Source organism: Astyanax mexicanus, chromosome 17, assembly GCF_023375975.1.
Source record: "Astyanax mexicanus isolate ESR-SI-001 chromosome 17, AstMex3_surface, whole genome shotgun sequence".
NCBI classification, from domain to species: domain Eukaryota; kingdom Metazoa; phylum Chordata; class Actinopteri; order Characiformes; family Acestrorhamphidae; genus Astyanax; species Astyanax mexicanus.
This window is the reverse complement of record NC_064424.1, coordinates 17,725,197-17,746,804: the sequence shown is the minus strand read 5'-3', so window position 1 is coordinate 17,746,804 and position 21,608 is coordinate 17,725,197. Positions and strand designations below refer to the sequence as shown.

General features: G+C 39.1%; 1 protein-coding gene across 1 annotated transcript in view; it reads right to left on the bottom strand.

Moving 5' to 3' along the window:
• Nucleotides 1–1,069: 1,069 nt before the first annotated feature.
• Nucleotides 1,070–21,608, bottom strand: part of wwc1 (WW and C2 domain containing 1) — a 49,194-nt gene continuing 28,655 nt past the window's right edge. The window contains exons 11-22 of the mRNA XM_007244424.4: nt 20,231–20,796; nt 18,265–18,382; nt 16,039–16,206; nt 15,531–15,723; nt 14,442–14,582; nt 13,697–13,758; nt 11,098–11,281; nt 9,836–10,000; nt 9,194–9,286; nt 7,151–7,381; nt 6,095–6,213; nt 1,070–5,863 (exon numbers count right to left, since the gene is read on the bottom strand). Coding sequence (XP_007244486.3) covers nt 5,797–5,863; nt 6,095–6,213; nt 7,151–7,381; nt 9,194–9,286; nt 9,836–10,000; nt 11,098–11,281; nt 13,697–13,758; nt 14,442–14,582; nt 15,531–15,723; nt 16,039–16,206; nt 18,265–18,382; nt 20,231–20,796 — 2,107 coding nt within the window. The 3' untranslated portion in view covers nt 1,070–5,796. The remainder of the gene's footprint in view (nt 5,864–6,094; nt 6,214–7,150; nt 7,382–9,193; nt 9,287–9,835; nt 10,001–11,097; nt 11,282–13,696; nt 13,759–14,441; nt 14,583–15,530; nt 15,724–16,038; nt 16,207–18,264; nt 18,383–20,230; nt 20,797–21,608) is intronic.

Below are 21,608 nucleotides of genomic sequence, written 5' to 3'. Positions count from 1 at the left end.
TCAGAAATCAATATTTGGTCGAATAACCCTGGTTCACAGTTTTCATGCGTCTTGGCATGTTCTCCACCAGTTTTACACACTGCTTTTACATAACTTTATGCCACTCCTGTTGCAAAAATTCAAGCAGTTCAGATTGGTTTGATGACTTGTGATGCCCATCTTCCTCTTGATTATGGTTTTCAATTTGGTAAAATCAAATAAACTTTTTAAATGGTCTCTTATTTTTTCCCAAAGCTTTTTTTGGACAAATTATGTAAACCTGGAGACATGTTGTTTATTGAAAAATATATCTCAGGTTACACTGATAACACAAGACCAAAGTTAAGGCCTGTCCATTAGGCATGCTCCTTAGCTCTTCTTTTAAACAGGTCTTATCTAGACATTGGGTTATTTTTTTTTAGCTACTTAGCTACTATAACTCCTGATGTATGAATTAAACATAATTTATCCTTTTGTAAGATAGTATTCTAAATCCATAGTTATTATTATGGATGAATATGCAGTGGTGGCTCAAATACCCAGGTTTGCTACATCTGTGGCAATGGGACCGGACTGAATTAAAAAAATCATGAATTCAATTAATGAGATGTCATTTATTTTTATACGCTGACATGCACGGACAAAAGACTTAAGAGAGCAGTATGTAAACTGATCATAAAATGTTATTTCTGTGTTGTTTCTGTCTGTGAGGTGTTATATTGTGAGGGACAAACACTGGTCAGTGTGCTCATGGCAAGGCAACATACAGGGCCTGATAATCGATGACAGTTTATTGCATTTCTGAAGTTTTGCAATGTTGCAGGTGTGCTGGGAAAATATCATAGAAGGCATTACCACCCACAGTGGACAATGCAATAGGGGATAATTATTGTGACTGGTGGCATCTGGATAGAAATGTCTGTGGAAATAGACAACTGATTCATATCCACATTTAGTGCAGGAGCAGTATTCTTTACATCCATGGGACAATACTATATTTAGTGTATGTATACTTCTATTAAGATGCTTAATCTGGATGTAAACTCAGGAAACTCGCACTCAAGGAAAAAAAAGACAGACAGACTGGGGATTAGAAGAAAAGAACTTTTTTTTATATTTGTTGTGAAACTACAAAACATATTCTTGTGCTGGTGACATATTTACAATTTTCGTTGACAGTACAGTGTTGATGATAAAATTCACAGCTTTCGTAAGTCTCACAAGAAAAGAAAAACAGCACACCCAAATCACAAAAGTGCAATAAATACATGCTGTATTTTCTCCAATCCGCCTCTGTGGAAAGACCAAGTTCTTCTTCCATCAGCACTGAAACGTCCGATTTAAAAAGAATCAAAAATACGCTCTGAAAACAAGAATCCTATTGTAAGTCTACATGAACGACAAATCAGTCATCACTACCAGCATCAGTTACTGATGGTGATTTGTTTCTCTTTTTTTTTTCTTGTTTAATCTCATGGTTATCTAAAGCGAGTCCTACATGATTTGCACATGATTACAATGACCGCACAGTCAACAGAACATAAAAACACATACAGAGTGTTAGATAAGCGACGTGTCAGAGCCTTGGATCAGAGAGTAAAAAGAGCACCTAGTCGATCGGAAGGGTCGCTCATCCTCCACAGGCTGCCACTTTATTTATTTTAACCGTGTGCTGTTCTTCTTCCAGTTCACTACAGAAAACTAGAGTGTAGTGTTTCCATGTAACAATTCACATTCAGCTGCTAACAACAGTGCAGGTTGTTTAAAGGGAAACATTTCTATCCTCACATTCGTCTCCAAACTCTTCAAACAGACGGACATTCCACAAAACAAAAATACGTAAAGGATTAAGATTTTTCCAAAAGGCTTCAGTTTCATGCTTTCGTTTGTACCGTAGCTTAAAGGCCCTGGGCCAGGTGTGCAGTGGTAGTAACTTCGTGTACTGAACCAGTGGATCTGGAGAAGCCTACACAAATGAGCCTAGAGCAATCAGTAACTTAGTCTAATCTACAATCTGTAGCTGCGTTCCAAACTATAGGCTGCAGTCAAAGTAGGGTAGATCCTCAGTAGGAGTGTTTTCTAAAGAATTACTTTCTGAATTTAAAGCTAACTCTGCTCAAGAGTCTATATTTCCCACCATTTTTGCAATTTTTGCTGAATGTATGCATTGATTTGTGGGTGACTGTTGGCTATAATGAAGGATACATCAGTTGTGTCCTTCAAATCATCCTGAATGTCAGGTGCATATCTTAGCTGTATACAAAGGAGCCTTCTATGACGTATAGTGGCTAAAAAAAAAATGCACCCCACCACGGAACACAGCCTTGAATTTGGAACGCAGCTTGTGTGAAAAAAAGGGGCAAAACAGAATGCCAAGCGAGAATGGATTTAGAAAAAAAAGAAAAGAAAAACTTCCCAGAAGTCTGGGCCTTACTCTCTGAACTCTCATAAGCCTGAGCTGGGAGATGATTGAGAATGCTGGTGCTCATTATTTATTAGTTTGTTTGTTTTTTTAAATAAAAAAGCTCAAACTAGAGGCATTAGAGATATTTGGTTAAATGTAAAGCTTTCAGACTCAACTCAATTCTTTCCAATGGGCCTTGTTCTGAATGGAAAGGTGCTGACTGGGACAGTATTTGCTGGTTTTGTCTTTGTCTTTTCTTTTATATCTCAAGGTGCAAGGCAAAGGAAACAACAGTATAGTGGGGAAACTAATTTAGTTGGAGTTCACAGGGGTCAAAGGCACGTGTCCAGTTCTTTCTGCAAGAAAAAGGTCACCCAAGGAGAGCAGAAACGGGTTCTGAACACACGCACCCGTCCCTGGGCGGAGAATATTACCACCAGGCGCCACATGCACGTGTGTGCAATGCTGGGACTTAAACTGAAGGCTTTAGGATTTGTCTTGTTGGAATTTCTAAATAAGCTGGCTGGTGCTGAGTCATGAAGTTTCCAAGTACAAATAGGGAGTATATAGGAGTGTGGCTGTAGTTTTAAAAAGTATTCCGCATGTCGAGTGCTTATTATGAGTATTATTATTATTATTATTATTACAAAGGCATTAGTGGTTGTTTGGAATTCAGAACTGGAAGGAGACAGGAGGAACCTATTGCTGGCAACAGCCAAAAAAAATATAGAAAGAAAAAAGGGGCATCAGTTAGTGTAAATGCTAAGGATGGACCAGCAGGGGGAGCCTAAATTCCATGTAGTGTAGTTACATGTACACAAATTAACTGAGTAGTGCTTTATACAAGTTGTCCTCCAGACTATCCCTACTTATTATTGCCAGTTGGGTATATACAGCTCTGGAAAAAAAAAATAAGAGACCACCTAAAACTTTTGAGTTTCTTCGATTTTACCAAATTAAAAACCTCTGGAATATAATCAACAGGAAGATGGATGCTCACAGCCATCAAACCAAGCAGAACTGCTTAAATTTGTTAACAGGAGTGGCATAAAGTTATCCAAAAGCAGTGTGTAAGACTGGTGGAGGAGAACATTCCAAGCTGCATTAAATTTTGATCAAAAACCAGGGTTATTCCACCAAATATTGATTTTTATGAACTTGTTTTCTTAGCATTATTTGAGGTCTGAAAGCTCTGCATCATCTTGGTTATTTCAGCCATTTCCCATTTTCTGCATATAAATGCTCTAAATGACAATATTTTTATTAGGAATGTGGGAGAAATGTTGTCCGTAGTTTATAGAATAAAGCAACAATGTTCATTTTTACTCAAATATATACCTATAAATAGCAAAATCAGAGAAACTGATTCAGAAAAAGAAGTGATCTCTCAATTTTTTTAAGGGCTATACATATACCTATCCAATCACTCCAATAAGCACAACTGAATGACTACTACTGGACTGGACTGAGCTGAAATGATCTGAATTAATTCAGTGTGAGAATTCAGTTTGCAGCAGAGGGACTCGAGTCGGAAAGGATAAACACACAGATCCACAGAGTTACGTAACAAGCTCACTATGCATTATTAAAGTGTAGTGTGCAGGGGAACGCGAGTGAAAGGCTCTGAGAGCTCTGAAGCATCGAGCTCTCAACTCCAGCTCTGCTGCTGCCGCTGTTTTGCCACTCTGAATGATCCAGTTCCATATTTCATTAGCAGTGACATCACGACCCTCCTCCAGAGGATGTGCGCCATGTGCTGAGAGTGGAGATGCACTCCGCAGCCAGAAAGCCCAGCGATGCTCAATTTGAAAGAATGTGTCGGGGAGGGGGAATTACACAACTGATTAGGAGATGATTAGCCTTGAACTGGACTTCCTGCACAGCAAGTTCTGAATGCATTAAAGCAATCAAGTCTGGAATTCAATAACGATATATATATATTTCCTGGTAAGTCCTTGAAGCAAATCGAGTCAAGCATTTAGAATAAAAGAGAGGGGGGGCTCAGAGTGGTTCGGTGCAGTCTAAGCGCTGCCACTATGATCAGGAGATCACCGGTTCGAATCCTGTTCATGTAGCTTGCCTTTGGCTTCCGGAGCCCTGAGAGAGCATAGAGACATTACTATTGATAGGGGGAGTCCTTATGAGTGGGTTGGGTAAACTGTCCGTGTAAATTAGGAAGAAAATGGGAAGAAAAAATAGAAATAAAATTAGAAATAAAATGATAGAATAAAAGAGAAGTAAAATAATTATAATAATAATTAACAAAACATCGAATTGGTTCGCAAATGCATTTTTAAGAGATGAATTGAGTTCACTTCCTGGGCAATAAGCAAAAAACAAACAAACAAAAAAACCATCAGGCCTTCATTCACGTCTGTGTGCTCACGAGTGCCACCCCAATGTGCCACATTAGCGCTGCCCGCTCTCTGATTACTTTCTATTAAAGTGCATAAACTAGCCAAGAATCTACCTGAGAGGCTGTGGGACTAAGTGCAGTTTCTACATACTTAATTGCTGAGACTGTGGCCACTGGTTAACGTGCTGTGCCTCAATGACAATCATGTGATACTCGTGCATTAAACAACATTGGGAACACTGGGCTGGGAACCTGCTGGATTGAATGTTGCACAGAGTTACAACTAGCTACCCGTTAAGGGAAAAAAAAAAGAAGAAGAAGAAGTAGAAGAGCTCTGGGCTACTGTTATTCGTACTTTCGTTTGTTTGTTTATGTCTATGTCTGCTAAAGTTAGCAATCTTTTGTACATTATTTTCTTCATCATCATCATCATCAGTTAGGTTATATGTGAAAAGAACAGAGCCAGTCCTCTTGGCGGAAGCATGTGCCTGCTTGTGTTCGAGACCTCACTGGCAGAACCGGTTTCCACCTAATTCACTCATACTGACAAGCGTCCAAGTAGTGATTTCCTAACTCTTGTGCTATGAATCATGAAAGTACCGTAAGGATCCGTATTCACATCATGTATACGAGTTTTGCAGTAAGCGGTTTTGCCCAATCAACAGAGCAACTGTCCTCCTCGTCACCTCTGTAAAAACAACACACTGGTGTTTTGGAATGATCGACTACCACAAAAATACCTAGTACAGATACCAATATACAATTATTAGTAACAGAAGAAACATTGCTATGGACAGCAAAAAAAAAGAGCACAAAATTCAAAATAAAATGCTGTTGTTGGTACTAGCTAAAAAATTAACAAAACAAATACAAGGAAAACAAAAATCTACAGATTCTGACTTGAGAGCTTTAAACCCAGTGTTTTAAAATAACATTCTCTTCCTACTGAATATACACTTTTTTTTCTGCATAATTCTTCATTCTTCATAATACCACCAGAGGTCAGCTTTTTCTTCACGGAAACAGCAGTTTAAGACTTGGAAATACTTTAGATCCTCTATACATCGTCAGCTGGCAGGTCAGGAACGTTTATCTTAGCTCGGGTGAAAAAGGCCATCTTCTCTCTGTGAACATATAAACAGGGAATGATAAACAACAAAAAAAATGCTGACTATTCCAACTGGATTTGAAGAGACCAGGATCAAACGAGCCATAAATAAGCATTACTGCTAATGAGATCCTGATACCGGACAGCTATAATCTCTCTTTTACTGCTAATCTAAAAGCAGTATTTCTGTTACATAACTACAAAAAAAATAAAAAAATTAATAAAAAAACATCGATGTGATCTTCACCTGAAAGACTGGACTTCAGGCCCCTCTTTACGGCTTTGCCCGCGAATCTTGTGCACTTCCTTAGCTGCCGTCCGCATCATCTTCTCCACCTTCTGTTCCTGCAGCTGCTCCTCTTGAGTCTACCAAGAAGAATGAGGGAAACAAAAAGTAATTACATTAGTATTAATCATTAAAAAAAATGGATTTCATGTATAAACATAGAAATTGTCTTATATCTAAAAAATGAATTTAGCACCTTCGCTTTGAACAAGAACATCAAAATTTATTGATAATCAACAACTTTTTCACAGATTATCATTCGCCTGCAGTTGGGCTGGACATAAACCGCTAAATAATGGCCAACTTTAATCATAACAGCTGTTATAATCACATCCTCAAAACAGACAGAGAAAAAGGAAAAGTCACTAATACAAACGATAATAAATTTAAAAATTCAATAAGTTTAAAATATAATAAATAAAATGATTATTCAATCAGTGACTAAACATGATTGAAAATTTACACCATTATTAAACACTGTAAACATCAAGGCACACTGAATAAAAATGAGAACAGTCCTGACTTGCTCTCGCTCACTTTTGAACGACTCATGGATGCAGTTCTAAATTTCTCTAAACATCTTTCATATGTGTAACCACAGTTGACGAATATGTAAAAATACATTAAAGAAAATGCGTATAAAAACCTGAATAGGGGGATTAAATATAAACATTTCATAGAATTTAATAGGGCGTTATTTAAAGCACTCTCTTAAACCAAACAAAAACATTATGCGAGTTAATGACAGACACAACCAAGTCCTGGAAAAATCTTAATTAGTCCACCCTAAAACGGAAAAAAAGGACCACAGCGATTGCGTAATCTTTAAAATGCTTTACCGATTACAGCTGTAAGCTGCTAATGAGTAATCCGTACTGGAACATAAAAATTTGAACACAACCTTCTTGACCAGAACAGAACATCTGATTCATTTCCCACCCAGAAAAGTACAGTACAGTAGGTGCTAGAAATGCTGTGTGTGTGTGTGTGTGTGTGTGTATCCAGCAGGTCACCCACCTGTCTCTCAGCTTGCGAGAGCAGCAGGCGAAAGCGTTCGTCCTCCTGCACCCAGGTGGGAAGGCTGCGCTGGCCCAGCTGCCGCGCGCTCTCCAGCTGTTCTTTCAGCTGCCGAAGGACATGCAGCTCCTCACTCAGACGGTTGTGACGCGTCCGAGACACCTGCAGCTCCAGCTCCAGGTCCAGGGAGGTCCGCAGAACGCCTTCCAGACCACGCACCTGCATTGGTGGCTAGAGAGAGTGTGGAACGGGGTAAAGAAAGAAAGGGAGAGACAGAGTGATCAAGAAGCTTTTTTTTTTCATATTCATAAACAATATAGCGCATTCACATTATAAGGTGCACTATCAATCAACGTATATTTTCTGGTTTATTTTCATAGACCAGAGGTGCCCAGGATTATAAGGCGCATTTTAAGAGACACTATAAGGAATTTCCAATTCAGCAAGTCTCACCGCTGGGTGGTGGTGGGGGAGTAGCTAACTATGTAAAGTAAAGCTAAGCTAAGTAAACAAAACTGTAATAAAAAAGATTTCCTTTTAAAGTTAAACGAGCTCTCGATGTTAATCCACACAGATTTCCCTCCTGAAAACTGTTTATATGGGTGAGTAAAGCACTTTTGTTCATTTACAGAAAGCTTAGATTTCCAGATTTTCACTTAGGCTAGCCAGACAGCGCTACAATGAGAAACCCTGAGTGTTCCAGTAAACCAGGGCGATATTAGCTAGCGGTTCTTCCCACATAGCTTGTTTTAACACGGTAAACAAAAGGGCTACAGTCCGAAATACTCATCTCTGAATGACGAAAGAGCTAACTAGCGCTTAATGCTGTTAAGGGCTAATGCCTATGCTAGCCGGGATTATAAGAAGGCTACAGGTTGATAATACTTACTTACTAGCGCGGTTAGTAGCTAATGCTAATACTGCTTTAGTCTCAAATCTTGGTGCGGGAGAACTAGATTGAAACTCAGCTTCCGCAGATTGGATTTACTGCTCCTTACTACCTGACTGGTAAAATTCATACATAATGCACACTGAATTAAAAGGCGCACTGGGGAAATTAAAGAATTTTAAGTGTGCCTTATAGTGTAAAAAATACGATAGCAATAGTAATAAACTGAGCTAGAAAAATAAACAGAAACACATAAAAATTTACAGATGAAGCAGAGAGCGGTGAGTACTGTTTTCTACACTTTTAAAAGACTTCTAAAAACTGAAGAAAACTGGAAGAAGTCTAACAGAAAGAAGTCTAATAGGTTGGATAGATGAAGTGATAAGCAGTAATAAAGTAACTGATAAAAAAAAGCAGCTGGTCTGGGCCACACAGCACTGCTACTGGACAACTAAAAATAGTAGTGTTGACCAGTATTGAATAAACTACCACTTACGTAGTACCTCTTAACACAGTACTAAGTAAACTAATAACTCGTACGTAACGTAAACTAGAGTTGAAAATACCTATTTGTATGCAATTGCTCTTGTTCAGTGTGGTTTATCCTCATCATCATCAACAAGTAGTAAATTGTAATAAATAATTTGTATGACTAATCAAATCAACCAGTCTTGACTAAATTAAGGTATGCTGATCCATCCAGGCTACAAGTATCACATCTTCAAATCTTGGTATTTTTCTCCAAACACAAGCACTTCTTTATGTTATCTAAATAACCATGCACTCAAATGCCTTAATAAACTCCTTTAACAGGGCAGTCAAGAGTGAACTTGAACTTTCCAGAGTGCTCAGGAAGCCGCACCGGGGGGTGGTTAATGTAGCTGGTGCTTCATTAACACTGACCTTGGGTCACTCAGGAAATGTCAGCATTAAATATTAAACTACCGATCACATATTCACCTTCTCTTTTCAGAGAACAGAATTCTTTTAGTCTTTTTCGGAAGGAAAACAGGTGCCAGCTGTGACTTTGCAGTCTTCAGGTTCACAATGCAGGGGGTGTTTCACGGGAAAATCCCGCTCTGATAACAGTGCTGTTAACAGCAAGCACTAATGTTACTGATGTTGGGATGTGTCAGATTTAAGCATGTTGGTACCTTTTTCATGCGGACACTGCGTCTCTCTGATGCATTACGGACAAATGGAGACCTCTTGGACAACGTGGAGCTGTCGCTGTCACTGCGGTTAATCTGGGGAATGGAGGGAAAAAAAACAAAAGTAAATTAAAATGTGTGTCTTATTGTGTTTACTTCCATACATGTGTTCATCCACAGGTACGGAGGAAATAAATAATGTTCTTCTCAAGTGATACCAGATATTTATGATTAATAAAGAACAACTGGACCACATTTACACTTGGTCACTTGTCATGTGACAAGTACAGACCTGCCAACAATTACTAGTAATAACTAATAATAATGTTTCTGTTGTACTGTGGAGAGTTTGAGATGCTCAGGTTAAAATCTCTGCTGCTAGCTAGATGCACAACACGGTGAGTATACAGCAACACTACCCTATCAGACTCTGGAATTAGCTGCTTTTTGAGACATTTGTTGTAAAAAAGTGCTATAAAAATACATTCAAATTGAATTTACTAAATGAATTTACTGATCTAGAAGGAAATTTAACTGTTTAATTTGGGGCAAAATAACAAGGCTGAAAATAGGCTTGTAAAACTGCATCTAAAACTGCATATTTATACACCCATGTATGCACACTTTACATTAATATGCGCTCACCCTGCAGATATACTGGCTCTGGGGTCCTGGGGAGAAGGTCTTGGAGCGGATTATAGTGTTACCCCTCACAAAAGGATTCTGCTGGTTGACCTCAGGTCGCCGCTCCTTTGGCCGGACCACAGAAGCAGCGTTGGGGAGGCCATCCATGCTCGTCTCCTTATTCACCTGTCGCAACCCAGAAAAGATAATGACATTACTAGGGGTGTTACAGTACAGAAAATTATACTGAAGAAAACCTATTCTGAATTACAAACAGCACAAAAAGAAAGTGCAGAAAGTCGAGAACAGGGGTGTCCAAACTACGGCCTGCGGGCCATTTGCGGCCAGTTTCCTTTTTTGGAACGGCCGGCGAGGTGTTTTAGAAATAGAATGAAAGTTGGCCCGCTGTTAAGCAAGTTTTTAGAATGTGAGATTCAAAGTTTAAACGCTAGGTGTCAGAAACGGGCCAAAGAGTCTAAAAGCGGAGAGAGTGCCCAGTTGTAGCGCATAAAAACAGGCCAAAGAGTCTAAAAGCGGAGCAAGTGTTCAGTTAAAGCGCAGAAAAATGGGCCAAAGAGTCTAAAAACGGAGAGGGTGTGCAGTTGCAGAGCAGAAAAACGGGCCAAAGAGTCTAAAAGCAGCGAGAGTGTGCAGTTGTAGCACAGAAAAATGGGCCAAAGAGTCTAAAAGCAGAGAGAGTGCGCAGTTGTAGCGCAGAAAAACGGCAAAAGAGTCTGAAAAGTTGCCGTAATTAAGGAGTTTAATATTAAGAGACATCATGAAATGAAACATCAGTTTGAAAAATCTTAGTTTATACAACACTGTCAATAATAGATAAAGATAGCAAGTCAAGTAAAATGGTGTGTAAATGAAAGTAATCATGAAAATGTATTATTTAAAGTGGTATATTTCATTATTTGTTTTATTACAGAGTCTGTGGCCCGTGACTATATATTTCTCCTTCTGGCCCCCAACATAAAAGTTTGAACACCCCTGGTCAAGACAATTCTGACACATGGCTCATAGTTGGCTTGTTTCCTCAACTTTAGTTTCAGAGGTGCCCTTTTCCTGCTATAAAACTGCTGATTTATGCCATACTGTTAAATCCTTCATGAACTGAATGTCCCATTTTACAGCAAGTAAAACAGAAAGTCATATACAATAATAAAATGTTAGCAGTTCAAAACACAACTACAGAGCCTGAGTTTAGGAAAGGTGTCAAACGTTTCCAAGTAACAAGGATTTAAGGGAACCATTTCGTTAAAACAGGAAAGGGAGGAAACCTTTTCTGGAATAGCTGCCGCTGGACTAGGCTTGCCTGCCGCTGCCTCTGCCTCCTCATCCTCCTCCTCTTCCTCATCCTCCTCCTCCACCTCCCACTGGCAACCTTCAGGGTAGAACTCCTCCCCTTCAATGTCAAGATCCACCCCATCCACAAAGACGTCCCCCTCCAGAGGATCCGTGGGCCTGTCAGAGCACAGAACATCAGAAAACACATCAATCAACACATCAATCAATCCCAAATCTCCCTGAAAGCCACTGAGCACTTCCTCCCGACAAACAGATCAGCTACGGAGCTCAAGAAGCTGCACAGAATTAAACATCAATGTGTTGTCTATTAACCGTACAGATTCTTACATCAAACGAAAACTAATAGCACTGCATTTCCGTCAGTAACTTCACAGAGAAAAGTGTGAACGCAGGCGGAGCTGTACTTTTCCCATAGAATGTGACTGGGCTGCATTCTTTATCTACTCAAATTCTGCCTGGAAAAGAGAGAACGTTTTAGCTGCTCAGAAAGCTGGTGGTGGTTTTGAGTCATGTGGGGAATTACAGGAGTTAGGCCTGCATATTTTCCTAGTGCAGTTTCAGTGGCGTGAGATTCTGGCTCAGCCAAGCAAACATAAGTAATAGGATGAAGTCTTACAGAGTTGTGGTGAGTGTGTAATTTAAAAAATCTCTTAGAGTGTAAATCAACTGAAACTGTTCGCTAAGCCCACTGTCACAAGCCAAAACTGACTAACAGCTTTTAGTTCATCCAAATTATCAAATGTTTTTCTTAGGGTGCTTCTGAACTTTTAGACTTTTGAGTTTGGTTTAAAAAAAATAGCAGATATAAAAGGTGTCGTAAATCACAGTCTGGAACAAAGTTCTAAAATTTGATCCTAACAAAAGAGGTTATCTTGGTCCCAATCAACTAAACCACGATTTAGGCAGGCTACCATCACCTACTTACTCCACATGCATGTGCGTCAATGTAAAAGTACATGCACGAGAGAGCTCATCACCGCTGTATATACTGTAACTGTAGACAACCTTTATTAATAAACAGAAGTAAAAGGTATATTCAACTAATTAAACTAAGGAAACAAAGTGTAATCATGCTAAATTAATACAATGTAACAAACACATGATCTTTGGTTCAGAAATTCCAAAATTCCAAATGGGAAAACGGTCTTAGTTTTGGTAAAGAGAGTATGTTCAGCTTGGGCAATCATTTAAGAATTAGCTAAATGAATTTGCACACCAATATTTTAGTTAGTAAGTACGTAAATTTGGAGGGTTTTTTCCTTGGTTTGATTTGTTTTCACACAGGGAATAATTTAAGCAAAGAAAAATGCATCACAACAAATCATGCTAAAACATTCTGTAAATTTATTGGTCAGACTGGTCTGGGGCAAGAGATAGAAAGCAAATACAGAAAAATGTGTCTTGTGGTTTAGACTAGTGTGTATTTCCATCCAAATTTAACATGGAGAAACAACAGAGAAGGGATTTGTTCATAGCTGTAATAGTTTGAACTATATAGAAAGCACAACAGGTTACAGGAGTCATTTAGTTCAAACTTGCAAAGTAAATGCATCTGATAGTTGTGCTGAATTGAGGTCAGATCATGTTCTCACCACAGACTGAGACCACCCACTCTCAGGTGTCTTCATGTGGCTGTTTTAGAGTCAATGTTGAGTGTTATAACTGTATTTACAGCATCCAAACAAATAGCATTAAGACTTAAAAAAATAATAAATACGTAAATAAATATATAAAAATACAAATCACTAATTTAAATTAAGACGCTAAATTTAGACAAATTTAGCATAAAGTTGACTTGAAGCCTCATATTTCTACGCAATAAATGTTTTTAAGTCCAGAAGCAAAGCAAAGCAAAGCTACAGCTATGAAAACATACCTGACAGATTGGCATGTGACAATTATTTTAGATATTTTCCAGGATATAATTTGGAAATATAATACTATTATCATCATTTTAAGATCCCATAAGGAGTCCAATGATTAAACACATCAAATCAAACCTTACTGATAAGTCTATAATGTAATTATCAATATATTGGCTGAAGGCAGAACAAGTAGACAGCTAGTAAAAGCCAGTATGTTCTTTTTTTTTTTTCATCCAACAGCGCAAAAATACTGCCTTTCGGAAGTTGTAGCATTTCAGAGAGGCGCATATCTGAACCAATGAGGGAAGTGTGTGAGCAGGGTTTCTGTCGAGCCCCTACGCTATGGGAGAATTCCCACGAGAGCCGAGAAAGGCAGGCAGGTATTCAGCACAGAGGACGAGGGGAGGTGCAGGGCGAAATTTAAACCAGGCTCTCTTTGTTTGTGTTCGGGGCTGCCAGGTGAGAGACAGGATGTGGCTGTAGCAAGGCCTCTCCATTGACTGGCACTGACAGAGCGAAGGCTGCCTCGGCTTGAACATTCACTTATTATTCACCCTGCGTTAAATGAGTGCAGCAGACTTTTCTTGTATTAAACCACGATATTTACCACCACTTTTCAGCCAAATGCTAAATAGGACAAATCAAGTTTACTTGCCACAATGTTTCAAAGCTTCCTAGCTTCATTTAGTAATAACAGGCCACTCACCAGTCTTCCTCAGGTGCGTTCTCCATGTTAGCTGCTGGGTTTTCTGTGGTGCTGGATGTAACCTGAGTGATGAACAGATGGACAGACATGGATTGTATGCTATTGGCAAAACTGAGATAGGATTGAGTTTATTTGAGATAAATGAGAAAGGTTTGATCAAATTTTATTCAGCCTTTACTGTTAACTGCCACTTCATACATAGCTATATAATTAAATATCTAACTGGGGAAAATTTGTGGTTTAATAATTACAGACTGTATTACGTTTGTTCCTCTATATAATTTATTAACCCCCTAAAGTACTTTTTTTACTCTGATACGAGCAGATCAGACACGTGCTGGTGTAGTGCTGAGAATGATCCACCATCTAAATATTATCTGCTCTGTAGTGCTTTTCTGGGGTCCTGAATATTGAAGAACAGAGAGCAAGGAAGATAATAAAGTATACAGAGAAATAGATACAGGACTACAGTCTGTAACTGGAAAACTACAAAGGGTCCTATATGTAAGTGGAGATGATAAAGAAGACAATGGGTGTAAAACAAAGATGGTTTTAATGAAGTGGCTGTTCCGATGTAAACCATTTGGTCGATGTGTCATGTCAACTAGCTAGCAGAAGCTGTGTTTTCAGATGAGTTACCAAGCTAACATAAGTTACATTCTCTTTCAGTTTACTTAGTCTAGGAGTAAGTACACATTCAGTTGCATACAAAAACAAGTACACAGCACTGTACTGTATCCACTACCTTCTCTGGCTGAATAGAGGGCCCTGGCTCTCTGCGCTTGCCATCCATGTCCGTAATGTACATGTAGTTGAGGAGGTTATAGCACTTGGTACACCACTCTTCTGAGCAGTCCACATCAGCCAGACTTATCTGAGCACCAGCCTTGAATAGACGAGAAAAGAGAGACAAATGAGAGAAATCAAACAACTTGTACTGTATATACTTATTTTAACACATGTGGATTATGCACCATAATGTATTAATTAAAGTTACCACTTCCTTATAATAACTCACAGGATAAATAAACGGACAAAAAATAATAATTAATAATAATACAGTCAGATTTTCTTCACAGTCACACTTAAGATTTCAAATTTGGGATTAGGCAATCTGATGTGATATGACCTGTAAATGTATACCACATTGGACAACTAACAATTTTTATTATTATTATCTTTTTTTTCCAAATGTCTTCTACTGGCTCACATTTCTACAACCATCTCGATCAGAGACTACATCTTCCAGTCTAGTAAAATCCCCAGAATGCAGCTTTCCTCAAAATTATATTATCTTAGCACTACAGTGGAACACTTAGTGACTACAGTGGAATATATAAATAATGTTAAAAATAAAAAATGTGATAATATTCTTGATGATATTACAAAACACTGAATTAAAAAAATAATTTCAAGAATACACTATTGCAAAAATATGAATCTAGCATTTAATTTGGGAATATTATTCCATACTACATAACTTTGAAGACCTCTAATTAAATTTTTCACCAGACTGTAACAGAAATCATTGCTGTGATGATACCAAAAATGTACTTCATATATTTAGGACTGAATTACAATGAATTATACTGAGCAGATATTATCTGTCTCTAATAGATATTTAGTGGAAAATGAGATTAGTGTGACTTATATTTAATTGTAATAATTGTACCCTGATTACCCATATGCCCCTAAAATAACATCACAATATTTCAGGATATTTTTTGGCTAACAATATTCCAAAATGCATTATTCTGTACAATAGAATATGGCACACCCCTTGTCCACATCATTACACACAGCTGTGAGCCTGTCAGCTACAAACACTACCTACCAGACACTCTTCTCTTCCAGACTTGCTGGTACAGCACACATCGACACGAAGGGTCTTCTGTCTGAGGGCGACAGGAGACAGCTGCACCCCGAACACTTCATTCAGCTCTACAGTGTCGTCGGGCAGCGAGCCACGGGTGCGGAAAAGGCAGCGAGTGGCTTCTGGGCAGGGCAGTACCACCAGCCGAACGTACCTGCAGAGGCAAGAGAATAGATTTTATTTTTGCCACAGTGCACTACTTAGCCTGAGGAGACAACAGGTCTTAAAATACCAATGCCGATGGGAGAGAAAGGAAATTCTTAACAATTCAATTGTTCAGACCAGTAAAATTGTAAATACTCCATACTCCAGAACCGATCAGTTGAACCTTTTTCAAATTTCACTTTTTTTATGGATATTTATCTCAGTAGGCTCAGTCGTCTGTTCCAAAGGAAAGGATTACACTCAGATTACACTCAGGGCCTAAATCTAAAACAAGAATCAAAAAGGATAAGGAAAGAGAACATACATGTTTCGGTTGGCAGGCAAGGACAGAGTGCTGCAGTTGATCAGCTCCATGATAAAAACAGCAAACCGATTCTCCTTAACTTCGTACTTCATCCCCAGTCTAATCTGAGCGCAGCTGACTGATCCTCCTTCATCATAGCCAAGCAGCTGCTCTGCAGGGATTCCAGGCCTGTGGGGACATTCACCAGCACAATTTAGATCTATTAAATGAAGTCAGTGTTCTGACACTGATTTAAACCTCTGGGGTCCGGAAACTAACTGGTCGTCACAAAACTACAAATAATTTTACTTTGTTATAATGTAACACAAAATGTGGTTCAAACATTACCAGAGTCTGTTGAGTCTGCTAGACTGTAAAATCACTAGTTCATATGTGCCTCACATCTGCAGGTACAAGGCTATTCTTAATGCACCCTGCTATCTGACTCTTTGCTTTGCAGAAGAAGCAACTTTTATTATAAGACAGCACTTATAGACATTCCCTTCTTCAGTCCTTAACTGTGGTTCCTGAGTGTCCACTTACCAGTTTAATACAAAGCATTTTGTAATGGAAGAACCCACCAATAACAGATGAGATGCACATGATGACATCTCCACCAGTTAAACACAACGAGAAGCAGGGGATGCGTTTCTGAAGTGGTATTATTGGAAAAAATTTCTTACTAGGACTTATTGGGAAACACCTAATAGATTTTAGCGTTTGTGGACCCCAGAAGGGGATGCACACTTTCAAAAACACCATACTGAAGAGATTATAAAATGAAGGAGTTGGTTAATTTTTTCAGACAGTGTTCTTGTTAATAATGCTAATGATGAACTATTTCTAGAGCACTTTTATACAGAAATCATCTCAAAGCGCTTTACAAACAAGTGAAGGATTTTGGTAAGTCATAAGAAACGTAAGTTTTCCTCTGAATTTTAGCCAGCGGGGTTTCAATAGACCATAATCTGTAGATCTAAGATCTCAGGTATTGTATTTTTTTTTTTTTCAATATAACCCGCACTTAAAGTCCTTTAATTTTCCCAAAAGTCGTCAGTATGCCTTGTATGTATGAATTTTAACAGTCAGGGTTGTAAGGAGCAGTAAAGCCACTCTGCTGAAGTACAGCATTATACAGGAGTTTCAGTTTAGTTCTCCAGCAGTATTAGCATTATCTTCTAACCGCACTAAGCACTAACTCTTTAGCGGTCCAGAGGTGAGTATTATCGGCCTGTAGCCTGCTGCTAACCCCGTCTAGCACTGCTGAAGCAGCATTAGCATTAGCTGCTAACCACAGATCTAGCTCTTTTGCTGTTCAGAGGTGAGTATATCGGACTGTAGTCTGTGTGTTTACTGTGTTAAAACACCGCTAGCAACTAGTGATTAGCCGCTAATGCTAAATCTGGAAATCTAAGCTTACTGTAAATAGACGGAAGCACTTTACTCACCCAAATAAAACAGTTTTCAGGAAAGAAATCTGTGTAGATTAACATCCAGCGCTCGTGTGACTTGTTTTGACTCGTCTGAAATGCTTTTTTTTTTTTTTAAGAATAACAGTTTTTTTTTTTTTTTTTTTTTTTTACTTAACTTGGTTTAGCTTTACAGTGGTGAGACCAGCTGAATTAGAAGGAAAACTTGGTAACACCCCTGTTCCTACTACTAGTTACTTTTGTCACATAAAATGTGCCTGATAATCAGCTTATAATTCCTAATATGTAGGAAAATATACAAGAAAAAAGATGTTTATTGATAGTGTGCCTTCTAATTTAGTGCGCCATATAGTGCAAAAAATAGGGTAGTATGTGGAGGAAAAAAAAAAAAAAAAAAAAGTCTGTCTGTGTGGTACGAGGCATTCAAGAACAAATAGGAGAACTAATGGTTGATTCCCTGAATTGGAATCTGACGTAGTCTTGGACTGCACAGCATTTTAAGGGGATATTCTATATGCCAAATGAACATAAGCTCCTGTCCTAGAGCCCCTCCTCACTTTCTTATCTTCAAATAATCATAAACTGATTAACCTGAGCGAGAAAATAATATTACAATAATCAGTGAATGGAAGTAACTCCTTGCGTCACATCCTATATCATTTTAACATTACAAAGCTTACCCTAACCTTTCACTTGTGTACCACTAATCTCTAAATGACACAAGCCTGACAAAGCATCATTGTAGTAGACGCAGTTCTAAACCAGCCATCTAAAGTGCAGACACCTGAGCTGTAAGCAACTTGACCTGGTCACCTACCTTTTCTCCGAAGCCTCGTACACTCCACTGTCTCCTGCCACTGATTCATCAGACACCGCCGACATTACGCCCACCTTCTTTGAGCCGGGCCCCAAAACCTTCGTTTGCGTAATAACATCTACAGACACATGGGTTAAAGCAGAAAGACGAACCCGCATTAAAATGCGTGGTATAGGTATGGTGTTAGGTTGCAGCAGTGAAGTTCACACAGTGGTACTAAGTAGTAACGATCTGAAACTTGATCTTCTCACTGTAGCCGCTCATGACGCTTATCTGTAGTGTCAAATGAAGTCTTAAAATGCTGCTTAGACAGCTCATATTTATTTACACACTGTTGCTTAATGTTATTATAACTGCACATTGTTGCTGTTGCAAAAAAAGGCCAAATACAGATATATTTGCAGGTTTTAATGAGGTTTTTCACCATTAAAAGTTCTCATTAAATCAAAATACATAAATGGACAAACTAAATAAATAACCTGACATTTTGCTAATTAAATATATAATTTGGAAATTACATACATATATAATGCAATGAAACATACAATTAGAAGTTTGCTAAAAAGATTCTCCTAAAACACTTCAGCAAAAATTATTTTTGTGCTCCTTAAAGTTTAAAAAAAACTATTATTAAAAAATATATATCTGGTAAAGAACGTTTTACAGCCTCAAGCATCCTTGTATAATCAAAAGCAAAGAAGCCTGTACATTGGAAGTGCAGAAGTTAACCAGATCTATAGCTAGCTCGTCTTGAGGCGAGACCTAATGACCAGAACGTTCTTTGCAAGGAAGTAATAGAAAGGCCCATACTTGGCACGGTTACAAGTGGTTTAAAAAAAAAAAACATACGCTTGTATGGATGGTGTCCTCATTTGCTTAAATAATATCAACCCAATGCCATATTGGAGAGTTAATGGTCGTTATCTTGGATAACCCGGAGTAAAATCAGGAGTGGCACATAAGACAAAACTCTGTTTTCTATAAATATTGCTGTGAAATTCTGCATGTTTTGTGTGTGCACCATCAGTACCTTCATGTGGAAAGACCCCCATTAAAGAAGAACCTGCTCTCCTATTCTCCTATTCAGATGGTCTTCATGTTTGCCGTCTTTAGTTGTTCATTTATTTTGAGTCAATCTAGTCTTTGTTGAACACAAAAACTTAATCCTGTCAACTCCATAAAATAAATAGCCTAAATATATTTTGGTCTTGCTTTTTAAACAACTTCAACTGCCAAATACAGCTCCAGAAAAAAAAGAGACCACTTGAAAATTATAAGTTTCTTCGATTTTACCAAATTGAAAACCTCTGGAATATAATCAAGAGAAAGATGGATGATCCACAAGCCATCAAACCAAACTGAACTGCTTGAATTTTTGCACCAGGAGTGGCACAAGGTTATCCAAAATCAGTGTGTAAGACTGGTGGAGGAGAACATGCCAAGATGCATGTTTAAAACTGTGATTAAAAACCAGGGTTATTCCAATAAATATTGATTTCTGGACTCTTAAAACTTTATGAATATGAGCTTATATTTTTGCCTTTACAGGTCTGAAAGCTCAGCCATTTCTCATTTTCTGCAAATAAATGCTTTAAACGACAATACTTTTATTTGGAATTTCTGTAAAAATGCTGTCCGTAGTTTATAATGTAAAACAACAATGTTCAATTTACTCAAACATATACTGAAGTGGCCGCCTATTTTTTTTTCCAAAGCTGTATATATAGTGCATCTTAATTAAACATAGATGATAGTTTTGTACAGTTTGCTATTTTGTGATGAATGGACCAATAGATAATAAATTATTAGTTTGACACACACTTTCCTCCACCTCTACAGTTGCTACTTCAGAGTTGCTACTTTGAGGGCCCTGGTCCTTAAGGGCCAGGTAAGATCACAAAACACATGGAAAAAGGTACTACAGGACCACAGTTATCTACCACATGTGAGAACAGAGCTTTCATACCTTTAGGAGGCTCCCCAGGAGCTGTGCTGTTGTCTTGCTTAGCGTCGCGAAAGGCTAACTGAGCAAGCTGCTGCTCTCCTTCCAGCCGCAACTCAGCGAGCCGGGCCTGCAGCTCCAGGTCAAGGTGCGAGGGCGGGCCCGGGAAGGCCTCTCCGGGCAGGAAGGAGGCGTCGGGGACAAGGGGCGAACAGGGTGGCGAAAGTGAGGAGAGGGAAGAGCGCGGCGAGAGAGAGCTCATGGAGCGCGGCGTCTCAGACAAGCGCAGGACGCCCTGCACTCGCTGGCCAGGACCCAGGCTGCCACTCGCTGGTCCAGACGACACCTCGTTCTCGTGGATGGTAGTTATGGAGCTAGAGGGTCTGTAGCTGGACGAGGAGCCCTCCTGCAGCAGCGAGTCCAACTTGACCTGAAAGTCTGGGTCACACAGCTCAGGCTGCTCTAGGTAGAAGTCGGTGAAGCTGAGCGAGGAGGACGAGCCGAGGCTTGAAGTGGCCAAAGAGCCTCGGCTGGAGGTAAGCGAGCCACGGCTGCTGCCTGAGGAACACGACAGGTTGCTGGCTGACAGGCTGGAGGGGTGTATGAGTGAGGTAGAGGAGAACAAGAGAAAGAGAGAGAATATGAGAAAGAGAAGAGACAAGAGAGAGCAGAAAAATAAAAAGGCAGCATTAAGAAGAGCAGACTCCACTTCACACTTCAGCCTTCCATTTCTATTTCTATTTCTGTCTAGAAGCCTGATCCCCCTCCTCCCTCCCCATTCTTCATCTACCCTAGTTCCTTTCCCAACTTCAAATGCATTCTGCACTAAAGCAAACATGCTAATTAAAGCATGGCAGGCTCATTAGCGGTATGCGCCTGGGACTCGCTCTCCACACTTCCACGCCTTTGATGTGCACCAGCCAGAACCAGAAAATGAATTAGGCATGATTCACGAACAAAAAGTGGCGACAAAGCTATTGTTGAAGTTAGTCAGCAGTGTTTGACTGCGCAGCTTTACATCAAAAGGCAAGCGTCTCTGGCGAGTCCTGCAAAATGCCTTTAAGTGTACTTCACAGCAAATCTGTCCCGATTACAGAGCTCTTACATCATCTTATATAACACTGATTTCTCATGACATGCAGTTTTTGGAGAGAAAATATTGGGCTAATATTGAAACGGGGCAAGAACTCACAATGAATAAAGATCACAGCAACAGTTTACAAATAGCTGCCAACGCCAATAAAATGGATTTCCGGCACTGGCATTAACAAAGTGCAGGATTCAAAAAATACCTTCATCATCAGTATTCACAAAATATGGATTTTTCTTTTTTTTCCACTGTGGCTTGCAAAAGCATTCATACCCCTTGAACGTTTTGAACACATATTTTTACCTTTCAACT